At 47.8% G+C, this 25,625-nt stretch overlaps 2 protein-coding genes across 5 annotated transcripts; one reads left to right on the plus strand and one right to left on the minus strand.

Annotated features, from left to right (window-relative positions):
* Window positions 1-15,378: 15,378 nt before the first annotated feature.
* LOC127295004 (auxin response factor 23) lies at window positions 15,379-21,392 on the minus strand. Of its 4 annotated transcripts, none has more exons than XM_051324907.1 (15): window positions 21,115-21,392; window positions 20,898-21,019; window positions 19,973-20,068; window positions 19,789-19,845; window positions 19,535-19,702; window positions 19,344-19,428; window positions 18,549-18,639; window positions 18,287-18,451; window positions 18,018-18,137; window positions 17,840-17,915; window positions 17,603-17,774; window positions 16,579-17,507; window positions 16,000-16,190; window positions 15,712-15,909; window positions 15,379-15,603 (listed from the first exon to the last, which is right to left on the minus strand). In XM_051324907.1, the coding sequence occupies exons 1-14, from the start codon at window positions 21,170-21,172 to the stop codon at window positions 15,726-15,728; spliced, it is 2,514 nt and encodes an 837-aa protein (XP_051180867.1). In that variant the 5' UTR covers window positions 21,173-21,392; the 3' UTR covers window positions 15,379-15,603; window positions 15,712-15,725. The 4 variants fall into 4 exon arrangements, with proteins under 4 accessions (XP_051180867.1, XP_051180866.1, XP_051180865.1 ...); XM_051324906.1 differs by having other exon boundaries at window positions 16,579-17,510; XM_051324905.1 differs by having other exon boundaries at window positions 15,379-15,600; window positions 16,579-17,525.
* A 475-nt stretch (window positions 21,393-21,867) lies between these two features.
* Window positions 21,868-23,081, plus strand: LOC139839280 (uncharacterized). The gene is made up of 2 exons (XM_071829327.1): window positions 21,868-22,312; window positions 22,759-23,081. Exons 1-2 carry the CDS (start codon window positions 21,868-21,870, stop codon window positions 23,079-23,081), a joined length of 768 nt encoding a protein of 255 aa, XP_071685428.1.
* The last annotated feature ends 2,544 nt before the right edge of the window (window positions 23,082-25,625 follow it).

Here is a 25,625-nt window from a genome sequence, read left to right on the forward strand (position 1 = left end):
ACAAGGTAAAAAATAAAAAAGTCATCATATGACTCGAACAAATGTGCTATTCCAGCAGCCGAAAAAGGCACTCGACAATATATTCTCAGAGCGCCTCAGTCGCGATTTAATCTCTGAATGCCGCAATACTTTGCGAAGATAAGACCCCAGGATCCGTCCTGCGCGGCGTGGCATCGCACCCGAATGAGCTCTGCTACTCTTTTCCGTATCAACAGATGCGAAGAAAAATCCTAACGGACACGTTAGGTACCCGATAAAACATGACTGGAATTCGGCATATGGTAAGACCTTAAGCGGCACATGTCAAATTACGCCAGTATACCGAGATCATGTCCAGGGACTTGATCTTGAAGTAGGTATTTGCGGGATTGCCACGAGAGCAGTTATCTGGTACCTGATCTGTCAGATGAACCAGCCCCAACTACCGTTATCCCTGTATAATATATGATTGTCTTATGAAAGTTATTTAGTAACTCGAAGAAATCATGTGTTAATTGTAATGATGGAGATTTTCCCTGATTCTTCAAGTCAAGCAAAATCTCGGGGGCTACTGACATAGGCATCCCCAATTGGCCTGCCGAAGATGGTACCCGTGGTTTACTGAAGGCCCACGACCCGAAGTTTATGAAGCTCGGAAGCCCAATTAAGAGATAGTTTGGAAAGATAGAGTTGTATTAGGAATAATGACTTGTAACTGTTACATGACGAACTCAAAGAGTCTCCCGGTCTTTGTAACTTGTACATCACGAAACCCTCGGCTCCGCCTCCTATATAAGGGGGAGTCGAGGGAGAAAGAGAGGATCGATTTCATTGTCAACACAACCCTAGTTTTCTAGCAGTCGAGTACTTTTTCGGCTGAACCCTCGAGATCTACTTTCCCTCTACTTCCTACGAAAACCCTAGTCTACAATCCGTAGGCATTGACAAGTCGATACCTTGTCACTCGTGGGGAGTCTCTAATTAGTAAATATAAGATATCAACCCTCTTTAGCTACAAAATTCAATGGAAATTCCAAAATTTCAGAAGATCCATTTTTTTGAAAAATTTAAGAAAAATGTATACATTTAAAATTCATATTTATAAAAAATTAGGGAAAGTCTAAGTTTTTTTAAACTATTGAAAAAACCCAAAAATCATTAATGGTTCAAAAATTATAAATTTCAAAAGACTCAGTGTGACGGGAGACAAGTCAACACGTGGAAAGACTCAGAGGTATAGCTCAAGAGGCATATATGTGGACTCCGAGGGGGCAACAACAATTTTAGCATAAATTGCGAAAGGCAGGACTCGAACTCAAGACCCTGGGCTCTGATACCATGTCAACCTTCTTGCACTAGCCAACGTAACCAAAAGTTCGAACTGAAGAAAAGGGCTAGGAAATCCACTTATACACTTCAACAGATGCCACATCATCATCATTGATGTGTGGGTCATCGTTGTTAGATCTGTTGTTAAGCAGCTTAATTACATATTTGGACTTCTTTGCGGTGGATTACATGTATATGGTTTTTTTGTGCAAAATACGTGTAAAGCATGTAGTTTTTGCAATAGGTAGAAACAACTATATATGTTGGGTGCTTTGGGCAAGTAACGTATTCACTCACACGTGGATCCAGAATAGGTGGGGCCAAATTTTCGGTGCCTATGTATATGATACGGGGTGCTCAAATCTAGATGTATCTTTATACTAAATATTATCTACGTACATACATTCGTCGAGGACATTATCCATGATGATGACGATATCACCTCTCTTTATCTGAACCAATCCGGCGAGGGAGACGAGCAAAACCGTGGAGACGGCTCCGGTGAGGGAGATGAGCAAGACCACCGTGGAGATGGCTCCGGTGAGGGAGAAGGTCACGACTCCGATGAGGGAGAAGCTGACGACGCCGAGGTGTATATATATTAATTAACCAAGCCTCCAGATTTGTGCATATACATATATTAACGTTGTTTCTTCTTTTAGGACTCCCGATCAACAAACTCTACTGGCCGAACTAAACGAGGCACCGCTAGAAAGATGGAAGACCATGAAAGGTGCACCATCGCGGAAATCGCTGAAGATGGCGAACCGATTTCTCCCAAGGCTCACGCAAAAAAGTTTGTAAGTCAATGCTGAGTTATTGTTAGGGACACCATCCCGATCACCACTCAAGAATGGAAGAAACCTGCAAAGGAGGAAGAAGTTAGTTATTTCGACACGAGATCCAAAAATCTGATGTTTAGGAAGCTCCTAGTAAATTTCATCTTACCGGAGCCAACTGACTCTGAATGTGAGAATGACAGGCCAGACCCTGGGGATCCCGAGCTGAATATTGTACAACAAAGAGTCGAGAAGTGGGATCTTAAGAAGATGGCAATATAGTTCAATGACTACAAGAAGAAATTGGACAACTTGTTTGTCAAGGAAAAAAAGACTCCGGATTTCAATGGCCCCTATGAGAAGATAAAGGACCACCGGGAGGAATTTGTGAAGTACAAGACATCGGAGAGGGCAAAGAAAAGGTCAGCCACCAATAAGAAAAATGCCGCTAATAAGATGTACTTCCATACCATGGGGCGAGAAGGCTACAAGTTTGGCAGGCCTAAGTGGGAGAAATGGGAGAACGACCTAATTGAAAAGGGGATCCAACCAGAGGTAGTGAAATGGAACCAGCGGCCAAGAGATTGGTTTTACGCGCATGGGGGCACGTTGAACCATCAAGGGCAATGTATGTATAGAGAAAGACATAAGAAAAACCCACTTCCCATCGAAGCCTTTAGAAATGTTGCAAAGGAAGTTGAAGAGGGGAAGTTCCGTCCTGAAAGAGAGAAGGACCAGCTCGCACGCGCCCTTGGGAATCCTGAACACCCAGGACGAACACGAACCATACCAGGTGGCAAGCCGTGGTGTATTGGGTTTCCTGAAGAAACGAAGAAATATCCCGATAGAAGCCGTCAGAGGAAAAGGGATGTGGTTCAAGAACGCGTTGCTAAGCTAGAGGATCAAGTGAGGCAGATAATGTCATCAGGCTCCGAAATGGTCACCCAACCTCAAGCTAATCCGCAGATAGAAGAAGATGCATTCGATGCTAGCGGCCAGGGATCTCAGAGGAAGAGCAGTGTGGCTTCCACGGAGCTGCCGGGTGATGATGCATATGTGGATCCGCAGATGGCTCCTCACTCCCCTGTGGATCCGCAGATGGCTCCTCGCTCCCATGTGGATCCGCAGATGGCTCCTCGCTACCCTGTGGATCATATCATAGAATCCACACCTTGTGAGCTACAAGTCAAAGTGATGGGATACTTATCGCTCAAGGTGGCGATCGGCTATGTCTTACCACCAATACCTGATCAAAGATACCACTGCAAACCGGTTCCACATGGCTACGATGTTGCCGGGGTGGATCAAGTTATGGATGGGTATGGGCCGCTGAAGCTTGACCACCCTGCCAGTGAAGGGGATTTGCTAGAGCTGGGAGAAGCCAAGAACACTACAGTTCTATGGCGAAAGGAATTCATTGTGATTCCGGGTTGGACGTCGCCAACAAGGTCTCCACCGAGCCAGCATTCTCCACCGATGCAACCGTCTCCAGTGCGTCAGCCATCTCCATCGCGCCAGCCTTCTCCGCCGGCGCGTGAGCCTTCTCCGCCGCCGCAGCCCACCACTAATTCTAAGAGCAAAAGGTGGATCGCTCCGGCAATGAGTCGTAACCGATCAGCGAAACGCTGACTAGAGCCCCTCCCAAGACTACCTAAGGTTCCTCCCAAGAGACCTTATGACTATATAGAGGAGGAAATGACAAGATCATAAAGGAACAGCACATGAAATCCATGTTTGGCAAGAAAAAGCCCCAGCCTGAGCCCGAGCCGCCTATATCTAAGGAAAAAAAAGTTGAAATGTTGAAGTACCTTCATCAAACTGAGCCAAGTCTTACATCGAACTATGACCGGTCTATTTGCAAGTCAAATGTGGTAGCAAAAGAGCGGTGGGAAAAGAGTAAGGTAGAAGGGAAACCAGTCCCCCAGCTTGGAACCCAGAAAAACTCGTGCCCCCCGCTACAAGTGTATCCCGATATCATAGACTGCCTTGATCCGACGCTGGTAGCACTATACAAAAACGAGGCAGATGCGAACGATATGAGTATTCCTGAGTACTTAAGCCGCCTCGAATTCATTCACAAGGATGATGTCCAAATAGCATACCAGTACAAGTACGGGAAACCTCTTGTAAGAGCTGAGGAGTTTCCTTATCTATCAACACAACTGTGAAGACTACATAAGTGGTACTTGGATGCATGTAAGGATGGTCAGAACTGGATCATGGTGGCAATCAAAGATTAGCACTACGGGCGAACTGACGTGATAAACATCGAATTTTCTGAATTATTTCAGTTATTCAATCAAGACACACTCGACAAATCTCTGTTGAGTGCCTATTGTCTGTAAGTATTATTTATGTAATTAAGTCTCTACTGTGGCTCGTCCATTGCATGCATGCATATAACTATACTCTCACTATATTATGCAGAATGAAGATCCGTGAATGCCGACTTGGGCAAATCTATGATATTGGGTTTGTTGACCCATATACCGTGAATGAGTATACTGTCAACAACTCTCCCAAGGACGCGGAGAATAACTTGGTATATGCCTTAAGGAAAAACTCATACAAAAGTGAAATACTATTTCCTTACAACTTCGCGTGAGTGTTACTGTCTTCACACATTAAATCTTTTTCGCTTACTCCATGTGTTAAGTGTAATTGATGAGTTATGCATATATATGTCCGCATGTTTCACTATATCCTGCTAGTCATTGAACTTGACACCAGAGTAGTAGAAGTCATGGACTCGGAGAGTAAACCCCTTGCGGCGTGGGGGCACATGGCTGATATCCTCCAGAAGGTTTGGAAACGGTTCACCAACAAGGCTCCGGGTATATGGAAAAAAGAGCTTCAAATAAAACCTGTACCGGTAAGTACTACTATCTAGGTCGCGCATCTCTTTGATTCTAGTTTCAATACCATTATTACCATCCTTGATTATTATTTTGATTGAACTTTGTTATCGTAAAGTGCTTGAGGCAAGAGGATGGGAATAATTTATGCGGATTCTACGTTTGCGAGTTCATTCGCCAGACTTACCACCAGGGGGCCAAAATTTTAGATCAACTTGAAGTATGTAAACAACATTCATGACTTTATTTTATCACATTGTGCTTCATTCACATATATATGGATAAATACTTCTTACTCCTGGGTGCAACTACACCCACGTCTCATATACTACCATACGGAAGTATATAACATACTTTATTGGTTTGAGTATGTTCGTACACTATATCTAAGATACTTCAAACCAAGTTTTGTGAAAAAAAAACTGCAAGGGAACCCATAGTTTGCACTATATATTCGAAATACATACATATGTATACGTAAAAAATGATTCTACGTAAAAAAATGTACATACTGACTACAAAGTATTATATATACTTCCAAAATAATCGTATATAGTTCATACTACATGTACATACTCTCCGGTATGATAGATATTCTCTAGACTATGAGAAACACGCGTGGGTGTAACTACACCCGGGTGTAGTATGAATATGTCCTATATAGGATAAATACACTGACCACCGTACCTTCTTGAAATTATTAGATCCAACAGTTGCGGAACGGTCTTCTAGCAACCGAGCGTGTACAAGCAATTCAAGAAGAACTGGCGGGATTCTTACTTGAGCAAGTCATAGCTTCAGACGGGGCGGAGAATACTATGTGCCCCCCCCCCCCCCCCTCCAATATTGAATAGAAATTATTTTGAAAGTTGATGTAGATATATATATATATATATGCATGAAGGTATGTTATTTCGATCGATATATGTAATATAATGGTTTCTTATATATGTGTGTCTGCATTATAACGTGTTTCAAATGGTTTCAAATGGAGGCAGACTCTGCCGCGGCAGCGTTTTAGTGTAATTCCCTACTGCGGCAGTGTTTTAGTGCAATTCCCTGCCGCGGCAGGGAAGGGCACCAAACGCTGCCGCGGCACAACCCTTTAGCACCGGTTCGTATCATCCGCCCGGGCGCTCCTCTGCGGGCCACGTGGTGCCCCTTTAGCACCGGTTCGCAACTGAACCGGTGCAAAAGGGGGGGGGGGGGGGGGGGGGGGCTTTTGCACCGGATGCGTTGCACCGGTTCGGCATCCGGTGAATATGCTTACGAACCGGTGCAAATGCCCCGTTTTCCACTAGTGAGCCTTACGATGATATTTTGCCAAAAAAAAATATGGCTAGCATTTGTTAGGGTTAGTTACTCACCTATACAGGTTCGGTGTTTTCTATATCTCCTATTGACAAACTTGCAGATTACGTAATTTATGAAAAATCCTACAATTTGTTTATTCCTTTACTGACCAAGCGCATGTTCTTCTCGTCCTTCGCATCTTCACGAATCAGACTTGAGTCTTGAGTGCCTCCACTGTGGTTTAGATGATCAAAGACTTCAATGGCTCCTGTAATGTTGCAAATCATCGGCGTCGCTTGAAGGCCACTTCTCCCAAAGATCGCTTCAATGGACTCTGCTAACTTGCGTGATAAAATGATAAAGTAAAAGCTCAAAAGAATTAAATTTGCTGCAGTGTTAATAACCTGGTAGCCGCTGGTTTCTACCCGTCTTCCCCGGAGCACTTCTTGAATTGCGCAGACGGCAGATCCTATTTTGTTGCTCTTTCCCAAATTCAGACTACCACAACTTGATCGAACATCTCTTGTTCCGGCGCTAGCGGCTGTCTCCACACGCTGCCCAGCCCCGCCATTCTGCTGCGCTGCCCCTAACTGCCGGGCTGCCCCTAATTCATGGCCGCTGCCCTACTTGCATCATCGCCCAGCGCGCGATATGCGAGCTGCTCTTCCTGCCGCTTGTATGCTTGCATCTTCGACGAGCGTATTTGCAGCAGGGCTTAGGCGCCGCAATCGCCCACTCACGCTTCTGCACGGAGTTCATGACCATGCCTGTCCTCCGCTAGCGTGAGCCCTTGCATCGGAATTGTGATCTCGGCCGCGACTGACACGGCGGCAGCAAGCGGAGGGAGAGGGCGCTACTGCACGGATACAGCGTGAGGTAGTCGAGATGGATGAGCAGGTCAGCGCCCTCGGCTGGACGGCGTCCAGTGGCTACACCGGATCCTCCTCGAAATTCTTAGAAAAGCCTTCCTGCAGATTGAGTTCTCTGAAGTTGCACGCGGCTGGTTGCGCTAGATCAAGTCGCACCATGGATTATAAGGCCGTGTTCAATACGACAACTCTGATCGAAGACAACCGTGGATACGAATCAGAGCTGAACACGATGATAGTTTTCGGGCGTGAGAGGTTCGTCCATCCTGTTTCGCGACGGGTGCGATCGAAGAACAGGACCTATTTCACTTAGCGGTGGCAATATGTGTAATTATAATTGGTATATAGGGGTATTTTAAAGTTGGATGAAAATTTCGCAAGAAACCTTATTTTCTTTATTATTAGGTATAGACTAGGAAATATGCCCGCGCGTTGCGGCGGATTGATTTTTACTAAATATTATTTTACAGGAAGATAAGTACCATCGAGAATATTTGAGATTATGTTTTTGTTAATTTCTAGGTGTGTAACACTGTCCATAAATCTCAGTCATCTAAACTGCATATTTGAGAATATATTTTTGCTAATTGTGATTGTTTATCACTACTCATAAATATCAGTCATCTAAATTTCTTTTTAGTTAGTTTTCAATCCAAAAGTTCTAGCCCATGGAGTAGAACATGGTCTATTTTTCAGTTCCGGCCCGATACATTCTGTATTTTCACATCCAAAGTATTTCCACCATGAACCACTTCTCGTTTTGAATCAATTCACCTTTCACGTTTTTAAAAATCAATCTTCAGTGCCATCTATAGGAATTGAAGCTGGTCATTTTTTTTTATGGTCACCGGGGGGGGGGGGGGGGGCAAAGAATTTGTATATATTGCTTGGTCCGAAGGCCATAAAAGTTAGTACAGGGGGAGTTTTTTCAGATAAAGGAGGTTAGGGGGAAAGAGGACATCAGACAGAGGTGATATTCTCCGTCAGGCAGCCAAACCAAGCTACCTCAGCGAGTTCTTGATCTCCAGGTAGTCTAGCTCACCAGAAACGAGCCTCACTCCGACAGAGATGTAGCAGCAGCGGGAGGCAGGGTTGCTGCTCACAGAAGACGACGGCATTCCTATATTTCCACAGGTTCCACAAGCCAGCAGGGTGAACGTCGAGGCAGAGTCCGGAGGCACCACAGGTTCCACAAGCTGATCATTTTGATTACAGTGACGCAACAAAAAAAGGAAAGCAGGGTTCTTCCAGTTCAGTTTGATTATATTGATACTAAATCATTCATAACAGGCAATAGGGATGTGTACAAAGTACAAACACTACCACTTACGGCATCACATGTACGTGTTGTCAGTCACATACGAGCAAGAAAGCAAGCAGACGCATGTATCCATTTGTAGTGCTTAACTGCAGCGTGCCTCTATTGTCATCAATCACCAGCTTAATTTCGCTGCATGTTCTGTGAAATTACCGCGAGATGGGGATGCGAACCCAGGTGGACTGGCTGCACACTCGCTAGCCTTGCCACTGAGTTAGGACTCAGTTCTAAAAAGCAACGAGCTGAGCGAGACACAACCAAAGCCGTGTAGCAAACGCAGATGAGCCGCGAGCGGCACCCAGGCGGCGACTCGGTCCTGATCGACACTTCGACAGGGCGGCCACTCCGGCGAGTCTATTCATCGATCCGAGATTTCCGTTGTCGGCGGAAAGCTCCGTTTCGAGTTTCTCGGCGAGCGAATTCTGGCAAGTTCGTGCCGTCGATTTGGTTGAAATCGCGCTAGGAGGAGAGGGACTATATGGTTCATTTTCGTTGACACGGGGCGATCTCTACGGGAGAGACTCGAATCTGGAGGAAATCATGTTCCTATCGGACTGGTTCTTTTTAGGTTAGATTAGAAAGTACCGATGGAGCAAGCCGAGCAGCTGGAGCACGGGCTAAGGCCCAATACGTAGCTGGCCCAGTCTGAAGTCGAGAAAACAACATGACGTAACCAATAGCGTCCTAGGAAAGGAGCGAACCATTTTTTACATAACCGGTGGCATCTTATGTAATTCTAACGAAAAACATGGAGAAATAAAAATATCAAGCACTCTACCGAATCATCTGTATTGACACTCTTCCCCATCATCAATGGTAGTCCGAATTCTTCACAACAACAAAAAAAATATTCATGATGAACATAATCGTACAATATGTACAGGCCCCGAACCGGTGTAAGGATGGCGGCCACCATGATTACAAGTCTTTAGTCATCCAGAAAACAAAATAATTGCACTAAAATATCTCCAAGAAGATTGGAGAACTGGCAACAACAAGCATAGACTGAACCAGATCTCTCAACAACTTTCCTCGAAATAGGCTTTCGCCCCGCTATATTAATATAGCAACCACGATACAACAAGCATGCTGGGGCCGCAGCACAACCAAGCCCAAAGGAACCAACAGAGAAAAAGAAAAAGAAAAAGAATGCCAACACCGGCAGATCGACAAGAACGAGGACAACCCGCGACCGCTGCGCCTCCCAGAAAAGTCCTACCACACTCCTAGCACTCCGAACTACCGCGAACCAAACAGCACCTTCAACAAGGAGGACGACGATGACGCCGCTGCTGTCCGGACTAATCCTAGGGTTTCCCCTGGTCCACGGAGGGGATTGGGCGAGGGGTACAACCGACGCCCTCCAGGAAGGCAAGGCGGCGCCCTCGGGCGTCACCGCGACGGCGTCGGCAAGGCCAACAAGGATTTCTCCCAACCCCTAACACCACCACCCCGTTCATCCGAAGTGCTCCGCCCAACCAACCGCCCACAAGCACGCGCCACCACGATCTTGACGTCGTCCTCGCTATTTCCCCGGTGGTCCTCGACGCAGGGCATAGGATGAGGTGACCGAAGATGGCAGGGCCGGGGGAAGCAGCACCATAGCCTAGCGGGAGGGAACTACCTCCACCGCAATCGCGGGAGCCGACCGGACATGGCAGCACGGGACAACCAGGCCTGCCTGGCCCGGTACGCCCACGCCGCCAAGCTGCTGCTAGCCGGCCATGGCGCCACCGCCACCCTGCCACTACCTCCCCAGCCACCAAAACCCAGGAACACCGCCGCCGGTCAGGGGGAGCTACGGCCCGCCCAGCCCAGATGGGGCCCGAACTGGCCCAGATCCGGGCGGAGCAGGATCCGCCGCCACCACCCCGGCCGCGCCGTGTCGCCGCCAACGGCGACGCCGCCGCACCTCCGACCACCCGGCGCGCGGAAACCACGCCGCCGCGCCGACCGCCGCCGCCCGAGAGCACCGCCGCCGTCCCGAGGCTCCCCCGCGCCCGTCCCAGCCGCGGGTAGAGTCCGCCCGCCACCGCCGGCACCGCACGGGCAAGGCCCGGCGGCGCACGCCGACGGCGGCGGCAGGGGAGAGAAGGGGAGGGGGAACTTGCGCTGGAGGCGGAGATGCGCGCCCGGCCGCCGCAAGGGGGCGGCGCGGGTCGCGAGAGGGGACAATCCACCAAAACCTGGAGATTTTCCCCTGGAGTTGGTTGCGCTGTCATCTCTCAACAACTTTTGAGACAATAGAACCTGACAATGGTTAACCTCCAAAGTAGAAGGTCCGTGGTGGGGTCGCATGTGGTCATGGCGCTGGTGTGTAGCTACTGGAAGAACCTGATGCGGGCGTACTACTGTTCCTGGAGGCGGATGGGGTACTCACTCCCTTGGCCGGCATGGCCGACACCGTTCAGGCCCGAACACAACGATCGACCTCTAGGTGCTCAGCTAAAAGTTGCACATCTTTCGATCACCCAGCCACGATAATCTATCTATGGTCCAGAACATGGACTCTGGAATCCGGTACAGCTTTAGAGCCGGCACTATGAGGACGCAGAACGGGGCGCATGGCAGATGGTGGCAGACTGGCAGCCCGATGTCACCGTCGGGTCCGGGTCCAATTCCTGCTCGTCCTGGCGAGCTGGTGGCGGTGTGGCCTCCTGGAGCAACAGCCATACGTCGTCCTCGTCTGGCATCAAATCCCTCCTCGATATGATGTAGCACTCCTTGTCGTCGGCCATGGGGAGCCGCCACAGGCCAGGTATATGAGGATAGTATCGTTCGTTTTCGAGCCGGAATCTACTGACCCTCACCTAATGCTGCAGCCCATATACGTTTGGCCAGGACTCCCAGTAGCAATAAGCACGTCTCACCTGGACACAAAATCTAATTGGACATGTAATGGTCGTGGAGAGGAGGCCAGGAGGTCTGCAGGCGGTTGGCGCGGGAGTCTAGTATGGCAGTCCATCCTCGTACACGTCGTTTAGGAGGCACAACACGGAATAAGAGCTCGCCAATGTTGTTCCCTTCTAGCGCCTCCTCCGTCGCTTGCTGAACGGCACAAGTTGAGAGGTTGGGGGCAGACCAACAAAATAGGGGAAGCAGAACAGCACCGGAGGTTCATGGCGCTGGAGGGACGGCAGATTATTCCGGGCTGGTGACGTCGGCGAGCGTGCAGCATGCAGAGGCCTCTAGCTAGAACAAGTAAACCAGACCCCCTTGCCTTTACAGTCCACTCCAGCCATGGCGTGTAGAGTTCACGTGCACGGGATATGGGACGCCCAGTCGGTAGAAGTTCTGAACGGGGCGCGCCGGAACCTTCTGACGGCAAAGCGGAAACGGGGGCGTGCTTGGCGTATCCGTCGAACCGCTGCTCTTGTGCTGAACTCCAACAGCAGGGGCGTGCGTGGCGTCTCCTCATAATCGCTGACCCAGCGTGGAAGTTGAATACAGGGGTCGTCAAGGATCCTGCAAAAGTCTGGGAATTAAGCCATCGAGGCGTGGCTAGATAGATCGCTCAGGCCAGGGCGCGTGTATATAAGTAGGAGATTTCGATAGAGTCCTTGAACGTCTGTGATACGGAGGACTGGAGGAGTACGTATTCGATCAGGACACGATCCAGGAAACTGACGGGGCTGCCGCGTGTTTCATGTACGTCCGTTTAGGTAACAACGATCAACAGAAGAAATCTGGCGAATCGTTTTCTAACTTATCGGTGGCATTGCCTATAATTTTGCTTTAAAACAGGGGCAATAAAAAACGGATCGACAAGAAACCTTATTTTCTTTATTATTAGGTATAGATATACATATATTCCTTTTATCGAAAAAAATAACATGAACAAGGCTCTTCAAGTTCAAAGCACCACAACAGCGATAATTAAACAAGGCAGGCTACTTAAGTCGACGGCAAATAATACATTAGACTAGAAGAAAGTTGAGTGAGGAGGGAAAATGCACCGTTGAACCAGCCGGTATATGCTCCTGACGGAACTCGTCATGTTATTGGCTGGGAAAGAGAGGTGGTCCCCTAGCTCCCTGAGATACTCTTGTTTTGGATGCAATCAATAATAGAGTGTATAAATACATAGGATGGGACCCACCACTGAGTGGGAACAGAGAGAGAAAACGTGAGTGAATTTATTTCCCAGCTGACAACCTCATCTATCACTCGGAAACCGCCGCTCGTCCTCCCGTCCTCCTTTTTCGCGCCGCCATCATGCTAGCGGCGCCCTCCACCGCCAACCTCCACCACGCGGAGGCGAGCACCATGGTGAGGCATCGGGGACAGGGGCGGTGTCGAGGCGACGTCGGGGACGAGGCGACGTTGAGGTGGCGTCCCGGGCGAGCTCCGGATGGGGCCGGCGTCGGGGTCAGGGCGTCGTCGAGGTGGCGTTGGGGACGGGGCGGCGTCGAGTTCCGGGCGAGCTCGGGACGCGGGGACGGGCGGCGTCGACGTGGCATCGGGGACGGGGCGGTGTCGACGTCCACCTCGAGACAGCCAACGAGGCCCCAGGCACCACTTATGTCCGAGACGGGGACACAGGCGCCGTGGGGGTGGTCGCTACACCATGGGCCCCGGCGGCGCGATGGGGCGCGCCAAGGAGAACGCCGCCGCTGCCGCGGTCCTCAACCTGGTGTTCATGCACACGTACTGCCGCAGGCTTGGCCGGAACGCGTCCGTGGTGGAGAAGCTGGTGCAGCTGGCGCGCGCCGACCCGGCGAGCAAGAGGAAGGACGCACTACCCACGCTGCTGTAGCTAGCCGGCGAGTGGGAGAACGTTAGGAGGCTCTTGGACGCCGGCATGGCCAACGCGGCGCTGTCCGCCTCCCATGGGGATGAGAAGAGCGGCCGGACATGTCCATGGGGCGGAGAGTCGGCGGACGATGCCCACCTTGAGGCAGCCGGCAAGGACATAGGCGCCGACGGCGAGCTCGACCGTGGAGCCGTGCGACAGTGGACCATCGGGACGGTGCGGCCCGCTTCCCTGGATGCACGCGCAGTGGACAATCGACGAGCTCGAAACTGAGCTGCAGAATCTGGCAGAGGCTCCCCTTTTTTTAATCATCACTTCTACAAAATGGGCCCACACGGATGTATTCTGCTCTACTTTTAACAAGGTGGGTGCTAGGCGTCGGTCGCCTGATCCCTGGGCGAAAATCGGTCGCTTCAGCTTTCGTTAGATTAGCATCCCACGGTAGGAAAATCATCTCACGTCGCTTTCTTTTTCTGCCTTGAGTCAGGCGGTTGATCAGCTGAGCAGGTCGCTTTCGGCGCTGCTCCTGACCTGCGTTTGCGTGTGAGGGACATACGTAGAGGTAGTGTGGTACAGTTGGCAGAGTGGATCTGTGTTGCTATATGCATTGAATGTGATGTGACATTTTTCATGTGCTAGTAAATAATCTAATCGCTATTGTTCCATCGCAAACTACACGAGAAAAGATGGTATCCGAATTTGCACTTATCGCTGGCTCGAAAAATAGTAAACATAAAAAATCACCGGTTGAACAAAAAAATTCGGTATGCTAAAAAGTGGTTAAACAACATTTTGTATGTGGCGGATTGCTTTGAAAATCATTACTGTACGTGGAAATCTTCCTATATTAACAAAGTGCTTATGTGCGGATTTTTTGCGACAGATTCATATACAACAACAACCATAAAATATTCCAACAATAATCACCAACAATTATTATAACAAAAATGTAAAAAATCCACTAATAGAAGTTCATCGTAGGAAATATTTTTTAGCATATTCGATCACAACAATAATCATAGCTGATTTGAACAAAAATCACCAACGAGTACAACAAAAATAAATATCAATTCAAAATATTAAGAGTTTAGCGTGCACAATATTTTGCAATAGATTCCTTTACAATAATAATCATCAAAGATTACAACAATAATCACCAATGACTACAATAGTAAAATAAATAGTAATAACACTAAAATGTATTATGTGAAAATATTTACAACAAAAATCACCAACTATATCAACAAAAATAGCAAACGATTACAATAAATTAGTCACATGTTCACAACTTTTTTAGAAGCATGTGAACATCATAGAAAAAAATCCGAGAAAACATATAATCTTGTAGCAAACGCCGGAAAACCTTACAACATCTTGTATTTAATTCCACAACAAAACTCATATTAGTTTGTTACATTCTAAAATCACTTTTACAACATCAAATAAGTGAGGAAAACAATAGCTGTAGAAAGTGGGCATATAACGTTACAACATGTCACTTGTGTTTTCACAACAAAAAACATATGCAAGATTTTTACAATTCTAACGCACATATGTAATATCAAACAAAAATAGTTCTACCATCGTCCATGGTGGTTCGATCTTGATGATTCGCCATCGCGCACCATGAACCCGGGTAGCGGGAGCCCTTCCGACACTAGTGAAGACCACCATGTTCATGGCGACGCATGCCTCCGTGGATTCACCGATGACAAAGTCAGGTCCCCGAGGTTGAACAATTTTATTGGCAAGTCATCCGTATGTTGTGCACATATTCTATCGTAGCATGCTTAGTATATTCATAGCTAGTAGTTGGTACTGTACTAGTCTAACATTGCAAATCATCAATAGCTAGCTTACTAGTACTACATGCCTACATGGAGTGCTAGCTAGTATACATAGTACTATTTTGAAAAGGTTGTGGACATGCATGGCCTACCGGGCCATTTAGCAATTCGTCAAAGAAAGTGGCCATGCACGTGACGCGCGGAAGCAAAGCTAGTAGCGCGGGAATATCAAGCTTGCAGCGCGGCCGCGCGGGAAAGCTAGCAGCTGCGCGCGACAGGGACTAGACACCAGAGTGGGGCGGCGACCGATCGATCGGTCGGCTGATTTCAAGCGTTTTCCTTTTAACAACCGATACGCAAACTATCACCTCAAGTACTGGGCCCTACTGACATTTCAGGACCAATCAGAGATCGAGTTGGTGCGGGTTCACATACCGCCAGGTTCTGAAAGTCCATTCCCGAGTGAGGAGGCTATTTACACGGTGCAGAACCGCAGCAAACAGAGTGCAACTTGACCAGCAGGACAAGCACCATCTACAAATAGGGTACTTTGGGCTTATCCAGTACATAAAAAAGCATCAACTCCACTATGAAACGCAATTCCTTCTACAGATGCATCAACTTGATGTCTCCCTTGCCTGCTAAAATTAACATAATCAAACCAAAGATCAGTCCGTGCCTCCGTGGTGTAGAACATTTTGTTTTTATAATCCAAAATTATTATAATCCAATGTAGCAGGAATTGTTACCAGCTGGGAAAGCATTAGCAGTTCTCTGAATTAAGAGCCGAGGTGGATAAGCAGCCTCGCACTTCTCTCACAGCTGAGCCTCTTTCCATCGAATTAGCAGGACTATCTTCCGACCTCAAGTTCAGGGCTCCAGGATTCATCTGCTGGACCTCCTCCCTTGTGTAGATGAAGATCTTGTAAACTATACTGCAGAACTCACTGTCCAAGGAGGAAATTTAGATGCACTGAACATTTGCAATTACATCAAATTAACTCAGCAGATGAAAAACTATTTTGACAGTAACTCACTTCCAGGGGTCATCGCCAACCAGCATCATGTCACCTTCGTGGTCAGTGTAGACAACCATCCATTCATTGTTAGAACTCTTCAGCTCGCCATTGAAGTCAAACATGTCATCTAGCTCAGCAACCAACTCCTCGTAGCCATTAAACTTCATCAGATCTACAGACCTGCCAAGGGCAATACCTTGCTTGTGGACCTGAATGCGCAGTTTGCTAACAATCATCACGTTGGACAACAAGGATGCTATAGAAAGTAGTGAATCACCATGTTCCAGGGATTTCCTTGCTTGAGGTTGTGTCGCATTTTGTTCAGGCAATTCAAAACAAGGGAGTCCTATGCAAGGTAGTTCTAATTGTGCATGGATTAGAGGATTAGCTGTCCCTGTAAGTGTGTCCAACTTGTGAACTCAGCTTCAAAAATAAGTAAATCTAAGTGTGCCCCTCTCTCAATGGACATATGTCCAGCAGATTGAAGCTTATATTGAGCACCATAGAAGGCACTTACAGAAAAGCTAAATTCTAGGAGCATTTTGCAGATTCAGAAGATATAAGACAGAAAGCAGCAAAGTCGCAAGAAAGCTGCACCTTCTTACAGCTTCTAGCTGATCCGCCCGGTGACTTGCCCGATATGTTTCTTGAAGCTTGCTGACAAGAGAAATGATTCTCAGGAACAGAACCTGGATGTGGAGAATCGAGTGACCTCGAAATCTTAGAAGGATCGGAAACTTTTTCTAGTTCAGTTGCGTCCATTCGACACCATTCAGCAGCACCGGAAGTTTGTGGTATCCCATCGCATGCAACACTTGGTGGAGATTTCAGAGGTTCCAATTTGGCTGGGCAGTCAAGATGAATCCCAAATAGCTTGCATGAGGTGCCTTTCGTTTTCTGCATATCACCATGAGCAATGTTCAAAGGTTGAGGCTTGATTACATGTAACTGTGTGTCATCCATGTGAGAACTTAGCATCATGTGGCCAAACAAACCCGCTGAGTATTGCTCTATACCGCGGCCCGGCAGTGCAGCATATACTCCATTACCAAACTTCATATTTGCAGCCCTTCGGGGAAACCCACCAACCACCTGCGTCATTGGGTAGCTCTGTTTGTTAAACCCAAAGCCAGTATTTGGAGGCATCAAGGACCATGAACCAGGAAAAGTGTTGTGATTGCCTTGCTGATCTTGATACTGAGTATTGACTCTGTGCCAGACATTTGAATTGCCTGCAGCAACCTGCTCAGGTAAAGAACAGAAACCCTGCTGATTTTGTACATCTTTAGGTGGCTGAAAGCCAGATAACATCTCACTGTAACATCCAGGTCTGTTCATCTGCATCCAACCATCTGAACCTAATTTTCTCTGCGTGGGTATGCTACTTTTCTCACGTTCAAATCCTGAAGGCTGTAGGATTGATTTATGTGCATTGTCCAGCTCGCTGCCGTCACCAAATGCAGTTTTCGGTGTTGCATTCTCTCGAGTCTGGAAAGCCCTCTGTAAAGCCTGCTGTTGAGTCTCCACTGCTACCTTGGAAGCAACTATATCAGAAGGACATACACACCTATTAGCATTATTTAACTATCCTAGAAGTTTCACGTTGATGACAAGATCAAACCTTCTTTTGACTGAGCACACGAGTCGGGTGCAGAAACGACAATGTTGGGACGGAGTCTCTTGGTTCTGAGCACTGGAAGCGGATTGATTGGAGGAGGACTAACAGCAGGTTCCATTTGCCAGGGAGAAACTCTTTCAGGACGCGGGATGGAAGAAGCTTCATCCCACCGTACCTGAGTTGTATCAAAATATTTTAGAACAAAGCCTTAAGAAAAAATTAGGAAGAATGGTGTAGTACCTTAAGGGAACGCCATTGTGATTCAGCCCATCCAGCTGGATCAGAATCGCCCATTCCAACTATAGTCCCAGTGAATCTAATATAAAGCACTACATGTTATGGCCTTTCTGATAAAGAAACCATTTATGGTAAAGTAGGACACATGTCCACCAAAGCCTGAATCAGCGCAGCTGCTCACCTTTGCTCTGGAGCCTCTTCGCCTTCAAACCTCATCTTAAATCTCATCCCAATAGAGTAATTACATTTCAGTGATTCCATATAGCGATCTTGAGGTACCACAAACTCGGCTGGACTAGTCCTGTAAGAGCAATGTACATATTTCATTAACTGAGCTTGACGGCACTATTTATACCGAAGTCCAGAAATCAGGCAACAAGTCAACAGCATGTCTCTTAAAGAGCATTCACAAATTACATGGCTGGAACTTGGAAAGAGTTCAGAACAAACCTAGGCTTGTAGTAGACAGTGAACATGGTCCCTGTGTTAACAGCATGCCATGCTGTAGCAAGAACACCAAGATGCATACTATGACTCGATATTACAGAAGATGGAATATTGATTTGTTGCCTCATTGCACGTCTGACTCCAACACGTAGCTCCCCATTCTCACCTCTGCACATATCATAACAGGGTGTACTTGTTAAATGGTACACGAAAAAAAAGCAGTTCAAAACAAATGCCACATGCCAAGCGTGTCTAAACATCAGACCTGAGAAAGATGAAGGCATCCCCAGCAACGAGCCGCTTTGCACTAACAAACACACTCCAGCCGCTCTGTAAAAGGTGTCTCCGTGGCTGACCTGAATTTGCGCAAACATGTACATGACTCAAATAGGAATCACCAACATAGTACTTGCCTAGTTACAACTGAAGTATGGGTGATAGCTAATACTCCCTCCGTTCCATAATGTAAGACATTTCAGCAAACTATTTTAGCTATTGTGGAACAAGGCACTGAAGCAAGAAAACTAGTTCTGAGAAACTAAGGATGAAACTACAGACGATTGAAAATGCTAGTTGTGTATGCGAACATTTTTAAATACAGGCTCTTGCAAAGAAACCGAGAGGCACAAGTTATTGGACACAAGTTGGCTCATCTAAAAAAGCCAATGATGTAAAGGGGGTATACAAATTGTACTGGAATTATCAGCAAATTATCAGCAGAATGTGAAGATACATTCACACAATCGACTGTTGTTTCACTACACAAGGGCAGCCCAGTGCATTAAGCTCCCGCTTTGCACAGGGTCCAGGGAGGGGTCAGACCAATGACACAATGTGGTCCGAACCCTCCCCGGACCCGGTGCAAAGCGGGAGCTTCAGGCACCGGGCTGCCCTTGTGTAGTGAAACAACGGTCGATTGTGCTGTTTCACTAAACAATCTTGCAAAAATGCCAGAAAAAAAGGTATGCTTCCTAGTCATTGAAATTTTTGTCCGTGAGCACCAGGCGAAGTGCCAAAACATTCTTCTAGACATAGTAAAATAAAGTTATCAAATGATCACCTCTGAAGATGTGCCGGAAGCGCCATTCTGCACCATGCAGATCCTTCGCTGTGAGCTCTTGTGTTGGAGGCTGACGGCTCATATCCTGATCAAGAGGCCAATGCAAAGACCATAACTAAACACAAACAACATATAGGAGACCTACAACTAAAACAAAGAAAACTACCAAGTCAAAGATTCACGAGCATAACCAGTGACGGAAGGCATTCATCTGCGTGGCGGCGCAGCACTGAGAAGCCGCCATGTGTGCTTGTATCCGAAGCTGTCAGTGTCTTGCAGAAGGAGTGCACACGTGGCCTCACAGGTGGAGCCGATGGTGTAGAAGATACCTCCTCAGTACAATTATTCTCCTCTTGCTCCTAGATACCCAACAAGCAAATACAGCTTCTACAAACGTGCAGACCACCATATATGAAGCAGTGTAAAAAATGGAGAAATTTGTCACCTTCGATTCAGGAAGCAGAGTGAGCTGAGCGTAAACCTCGTCAGTGTCTGACTCGGCCTATAAATGAAACTACCATTAAACACGGAAGCTACTGAAAAGGATAGTTCACAGGTTAACAGCTTGCGAGCAAGTTGGTTTAATGAAAAAGATAAATCACTGCTTGCAAGCAAGAGGGTGCAAGTACCTTCAATTCAACGTTCATGACCTCGCACAGGATCTTCCATGGGAGATTGTACAGTTGCATCCGCTGCTCAGCCACCTGATTGGTCGATGCCTCCACCTGAACTCGACGAGAGCAAAACTCCAAATTAGCTCTGAAACAAATGGTTCTTTTGAAACCGAGAGAAATACAGGAACTCGGAGATGAGTCACTGATCAGTACCACCGAAAGGATAAAATGATACAGATTTTAAGCGAGTTCAAACAGAAACCCGAAATGGAATTGACTTATAGAGTGAGAGAAATTTTATGCATCAAGTGAAAACAAATAAAATCTCAATTACTTTCAAACAAGGGGCGCAGAGGAGAAGTAACAACTGAGAATCGTAGGGGACGCACCACTACTTAAAATTCCAGTACTAAAACACCAGCCAAAAATTGTGCATAAATTACTCCAACCTTAGAATTTCCAACGACGAGAGGGGACAGCTCAGATTGCACTGGACCACAAAAAACTAGGAGAATTTCGGTGAAGGCAAGAATCTCTACCGTTTCAACAAATTTCTAGTACCAAGGCTAGGATTTTCCGAAGGCAAAAGATGGAAGACATCTTGATTCAGTTCTCAGGCACGAAGGAATCCTCGAAATTACAGCGTCAAGAGGCAAAGTCGTCAGAATTGGAGCGTCAGAGCTTATAGACATGATTTCGCACGTGGGCAAAGCAAATTCCCAAGCATGCGTAAGGGAACGGCACAGTAAAACACAAAACGATAATCTCCCCAGCTCAGCCCCAAAACAGCTCCAGAGAAACAGAAAATTAAGGCCATGAACACCATGTTCCGATCACAGAAGAAATAAACTGAGAAGTTGAGGAAATGGAATTCTGTAAAGCGAAATCACATGCAAAAGGCGGTGAAAAGAAGAACTCAAATTGGGCAGCTGCCGCCCACCTGCTCGATGTGTCCCTGCGGGAAGTAAAACACCTTGTCCCCGACCTTGGGCACCGTGACAAGCGGCCCGGCGCACGCGCTCCATAGCTCCGAGAACAGCGCATCCTCCCCTCCTCCGCCACCTGAGAACCCAAAAGCCCAGCGCCAAACGCACGTCAACACCCACCAAGCCCAAACCCACATGCGCCGACCTGAAACACGACCCTACACCACTCACCCCGCGCCGCCGCGGCTGCTTCTGCCTCGCAGCCGCCCGCCGTCGCTGCAGGAGACATCCAAGCCAGATCTTCACATCCACGGCAACGCCCGGCGCGCGCTCACCACTCGGACCGCTGAAACCGGGCCCGAATCACGCGAATTTCTTCTGGTCGGATTCGCCGAGCGCCCTCGAATTCCCCTCCGATTCGCGCTCCTCCTTCCGCTTGTTCCCCTCTCTCTCTCCTCTTACTTTTTTTTACCGGGGGATTCAAGAAAACGACGTCACTCCGCAAGGAGGTGGGGGGAGTATTTGTGTGCCCCTTAGAGCATGTCTAAAAGACCCTTAAATGGGCCAAACCGTAACCGAAGAAATAACCGTCAATTTTTCCCAGTTTTGGTTACAGGGCGGCTCTTCGCCCCCTACTTGCGTGGGGTGGAAGGGAAATATAGGGCAAACCCAACATCCCATTTCAGCGAGAGCGGCGGACATTTCAGTTTTCCCACTTCCCCCGCGGCGCCACCAGAGCCACCCGCGCGCCGCCGGCGGAAACCTTCAGATCCGGCCCCCTCCACCGCCCGCCGAGCCGCGCCGCGTTGTGTCCACGCCCGCCGCACCCCCGCCGGAGATCTGTGTCCCTCCGCGTGCGTGCCGCCGCACCCCCGCCGCGGTCTGCTCCGCCGTTTTCACCGGTGAGTATTCCGCCGCGTTCCTCTTCGTTGTTGCCGGTATAATGGACGTGTTTGGAGGTTGATGTATGCTTCACAGTGGTAGATGGCTTCGGAGGATGTGCATATGGAGGATTTGGAGGATTCGTCGACCGATTGGTCCTCATCGGATTCCGACGATTCGGACCTCGACGAGCTGCTGAACGATGACGACACGGAGAAGATGCTGCTCCTGTTCGGTACGAAGCACATGGAGGACCGCGCCAAGCTGCTGGATCAGAGAAAAGGATCCACTATGGGGCGTATGTGCATTCCACGGAACCGCGCACTCGGCCACGAACAGCTGATGCAAGATTATTTTGCCGAGGTACCGACCTATCCTCCCCGCCTCTTCCGTAGAAGGTATCGAATGCGTAGGACTTTGTTCGAGAGAATCGTCAGAGATTGCGAGGAAAATTGCGATTACTTCAAGCAAAGGAGGAACGCTGCCCATGTCATGGGATTTAGCCCATTTCAGAAAATATCAGCCGCCATGAGGGTGATTGCATACGGTATCCCAGCAGACTATACCGATAAGTACCTTCGCATTGGTGTACAAACAACCACGAATTGTGTGCGTATGTTTGCCAAGATGGTGATCAAGTTGTATGGTGAGACGTATCTCCAAGCTCCAAATGAGGAAGATACAAAAAGACTCATGGAGATCAACGAAAAGAGGGGGTGGCCGGGCATGCTTGGTAGTTTGGATTGCATGCATTGGACATGGAAAAATTGTCCAAAAGCATGGCATGGAATGTATTGTGGCAAAAGTCGTAATGCTACCATTGTTCTTGAAGCTGTGGCCTCGCAAGACTTATGGATTTGGCATGCTTTTTTGGACTGTTGGGGACACTCAACGACATCAACGTCTTGAATAGATCTCCTTTGTTTGCAAGACTAGTTAAGGGTGAAGCTCGAACTTGTAACTACAAAGTTATGAACAATGAGTACACTATAGGGTACTATCTCACAGATGGTATTTACCCTAACTATGCAACTCTTGTCAAGTCCATAAAAGAGGAAAAGGACAAGGCCTTGACAATAAAAGAAGCTTGCTTCACCAAAAATCAAGAGGCATGCCGCAAGGACATTGAGAGAGCTGTTGGTGTCTTGCAAGCAAAGTTTGCCATTGTCCGGGGTCCTGCAAGATTTTGGGACAAGGAAACTCTTGTTGATATAATGACATGTTGTGTGATTCTTTACAACATGATCATTAAAGATGAGAGAGGGTTGAACTTGCCATGTTTCTATGACAATGTTGGCACCCGAATGCAGCCCTAGCGAAACCCTGATCGGATTGAAGCTTTTCTTGCAGCGCATCGCGGCATTGAAAATGCCGAGAGTTATCACCAGCTCACCCAATATCTGATTGATCACCACTGGCAGTTGCATGGCCGATGAGTTTTTACATTCATTTCCTATTGTTGTATGTGTGTAACAATTATCTTGATTGTTTGATTGCGGGAACATTTGTTATTTGTTTAATTCTTCCATTAGAACATTTGTTGGCAGTTCCAAAAAACATTATTGTAATAATTATGATGATTATTGTGTGATTTAAATTTTTTATTCAATGTGAATATTGTATTGGTTCTAATATCCAATTTGTAAAAAACCCTGTTTTGAGGGGTTGAAAACTCGTCCGAGCTTGCAGACCACGTATCCCCACCCCGTAAAACAGAATATTCTGTTTTACGGGGTGGGGATACGGGGTCTGCTAGCTCGGACGAGTTTTTGGCCGGTGGAAAGTGAATACAGGGCCCTCTACTCGCGTTTTACGGAGCAGAACAATAGGGGGTCTGTTAGACATGCTCAGGGCATCTCCAATGGGGCGACGTATTTCGGACGCCCAAATTGTCCGCGGGCGTCCGTTTGTGTCGCCTGGCGGACACGAAAATGACCGTGGGCGCGAATTGTTCGTTTGCGTCGGGGGCCACCCCCAGCAGTCCGACGAATTTTGGACATCCCAGTGTTTTGTTTTCTTGCTCCTTTTTTCCTTTTTGTTGAAGAACTCCCCAATTTGTATGAATGATTACTCGAAAACAAGTTCAAACGCAAAAAAAACTAGCATGAAAACAACTAGTACTGATTACTCGAATCAAGCAAGTTCAAACATATTTAACATAGAAACTAGAGAACAAATTTAAAAACAAAGAAACATCGTCCTCACTCCTGCGCCTCTTGCTTGTCATCTCCTCGTCGGAAGAGGAACTGCCGGACGACGCATCCGTGAAGGAGTTCGAGTCGGACGAAGTGGCGTCTTCGTCGTCCTCGTCGGTGAACGGACGACGACGCGCCGTCCGCGCATGCGCCCTTGCCCGGGCCCTGGCCTCCTTCCTTGCCGCTGCCTTCTCGTCTGTCGCCTCGTTGTAAGGGTATTTTACCCTTATCCATTATTTTGGTAACAATGACACCGATGCTAGAGTAATTGGTCTAATACATGTCTATGAGATTATTCCCAGGTATTAGCCAAATAGGGCTAAAGGTGTGTCAATGGAACAAGAAGGTGAAAGGAGATCCCCCACTTCGATAGAAATGAAGAAGGGCTGCTCAGCCTCAGGCCGGCCAGAGGCCCAGTTGGACCGGTCGTGGCACCGGCTGACCTGGTTCCGACCGGCCCCTGGACCGGTGCCAACCGGGCACCATCCAGGGGAGTTTTCCCCTTCGCCCGGTGCTGGCCCGGTCTGGACCGGCCTGTTCCGACCTCACGTCCGGTCGGACCGGCCGCTGGACCGGCTGCCCCAGCGCGGACCGGCTCCTGCTCTGGTGACAACCGGAGCCATGTGCTACGCGACGAAGACCCGCCCCGGTCACGGCCCGGCGCCAGGTCCGGTTTGGACCAGATGGTCCGGTTTGGACCGAATGGTCCGGTTTGGACCGAATGGTCCGGTCTGTGGTCCGGTCTGACCGGCCCGTGCACCGGACGGCCCGGTCCCAGGCCTGGTTGACATAGGCATCCCCAGTAGGCCTGCCGAAGATGGTACCCGGGGTTTACTCAAGGCCCACGGCCCGAAGAAACGAATCCTGGAAGCCCAGTTACGAAATAGTTTGGAAATATAGAGTTGTATTAGGAATAATGACTTGTAATGATTAAGGGACGAACTCAAAGGGTCTCCCGGACTTTTTAACTTGTACATCACGAAACCCTCGGCTCCGCCTCCTATATAAGGGGGGGTCGAGGGACAAAGAAAGGATCGATTGATTGTCTGGTGCCTCAATAAAATCCATCTTTACGGACTGTTCTGTTTTGACAGATTCTGCCTTTTATTTCGCATTGCCTCTTTTGCTATGTTGGATGAATTTCTTTGATCCATTAATGTCCAGTAGCTTTATGCAATGTCCAGAAGTGTTAAGAATGATTGTGTCACCTCTGAACATGTTAATTTTTATTGTCCACTAACCCTCTAATGAGTTGTTTCGAGTTTGGTGTGGAGGAAGTTTTCAAGGATCAAGAGAGGAGTATGATGCAATATGATCAAGGAGAGTGAAAGCTCTAAGCTTGGGGATGCCCCGGTGGTTCACCCCTACATATTCTAAGAAGACTCAAGCGTCTAAGCTTGGGGATGCCCAAGGCATCCCCTTCTTCATCGACAACATTATCAGGTTCCTCCCCTGAAACTATATTTTTATTCCGTCACATCTTATGTGCTTTGCTTGGAGCGTCGGTTTGTTTTTGTTTTTGCTTGAATAAATGGATCCTAGCATTCGCTTTATGGGAGAGAGACACGCTCCGCTGTAGCATATGGACAAGTATGTCCTTAGTTTCTACTCATAGTATTCATGGCGAAGTTTCTTCTTCGTTAAATTGTTATATGGTTGGAATTG

The sequence above is a fragment of the Lolium perenne genome, chromosome 4 (assembly GCF_019359855.2).
Source record: "Lolium perenne isolate Kyuss_39 chromosome 4, Kyuss_2.0, whole genome shotgun sequence".
Taxonomy (NCBI): Eukaryota; Viridiplantae; Streptophyta; class Magnoliopsida; order Poales; family Poaceae; genus Lolium; species Lolium perenne.

Coding starts and splice junctions, on each gene's coding strand:
- LOC127295004 (XM_051324905.1), bottom strand. CDS start 21,172: ATGTCTCCTGCAGCGACGGCGGGCGGCTGCGAGGCAGAAGCAGCCGCG. Junction 20,069..20,897: donor CGCAGGGACACATCGAGCAG/GTGGGCGGCAGC, acceptor CGTCGAGTTCAG/GTGGAGGCATCGACCAATCA. Junction 18,138..18,286: donor ACTGTCTACTACAAGCCTAG/GTTTGTTCTGAA, acceptor TTGCTCTTACAG/GACTAGTCCAGCCGAGTTTG.
- LOC139839280 (XM_071829327.1), top strand. CDS start 21,868: ATGGCTTCGGAGGATGTGCATATGGAGGATTTGGAGGATTCGTCGACC. Junction 22,313..22,758: donor CATGAGGGTGATTGCATACG/GTATCCCAGCAG, acceptor AGTACACTATAG/GGTACTATCTCACAGATGGT.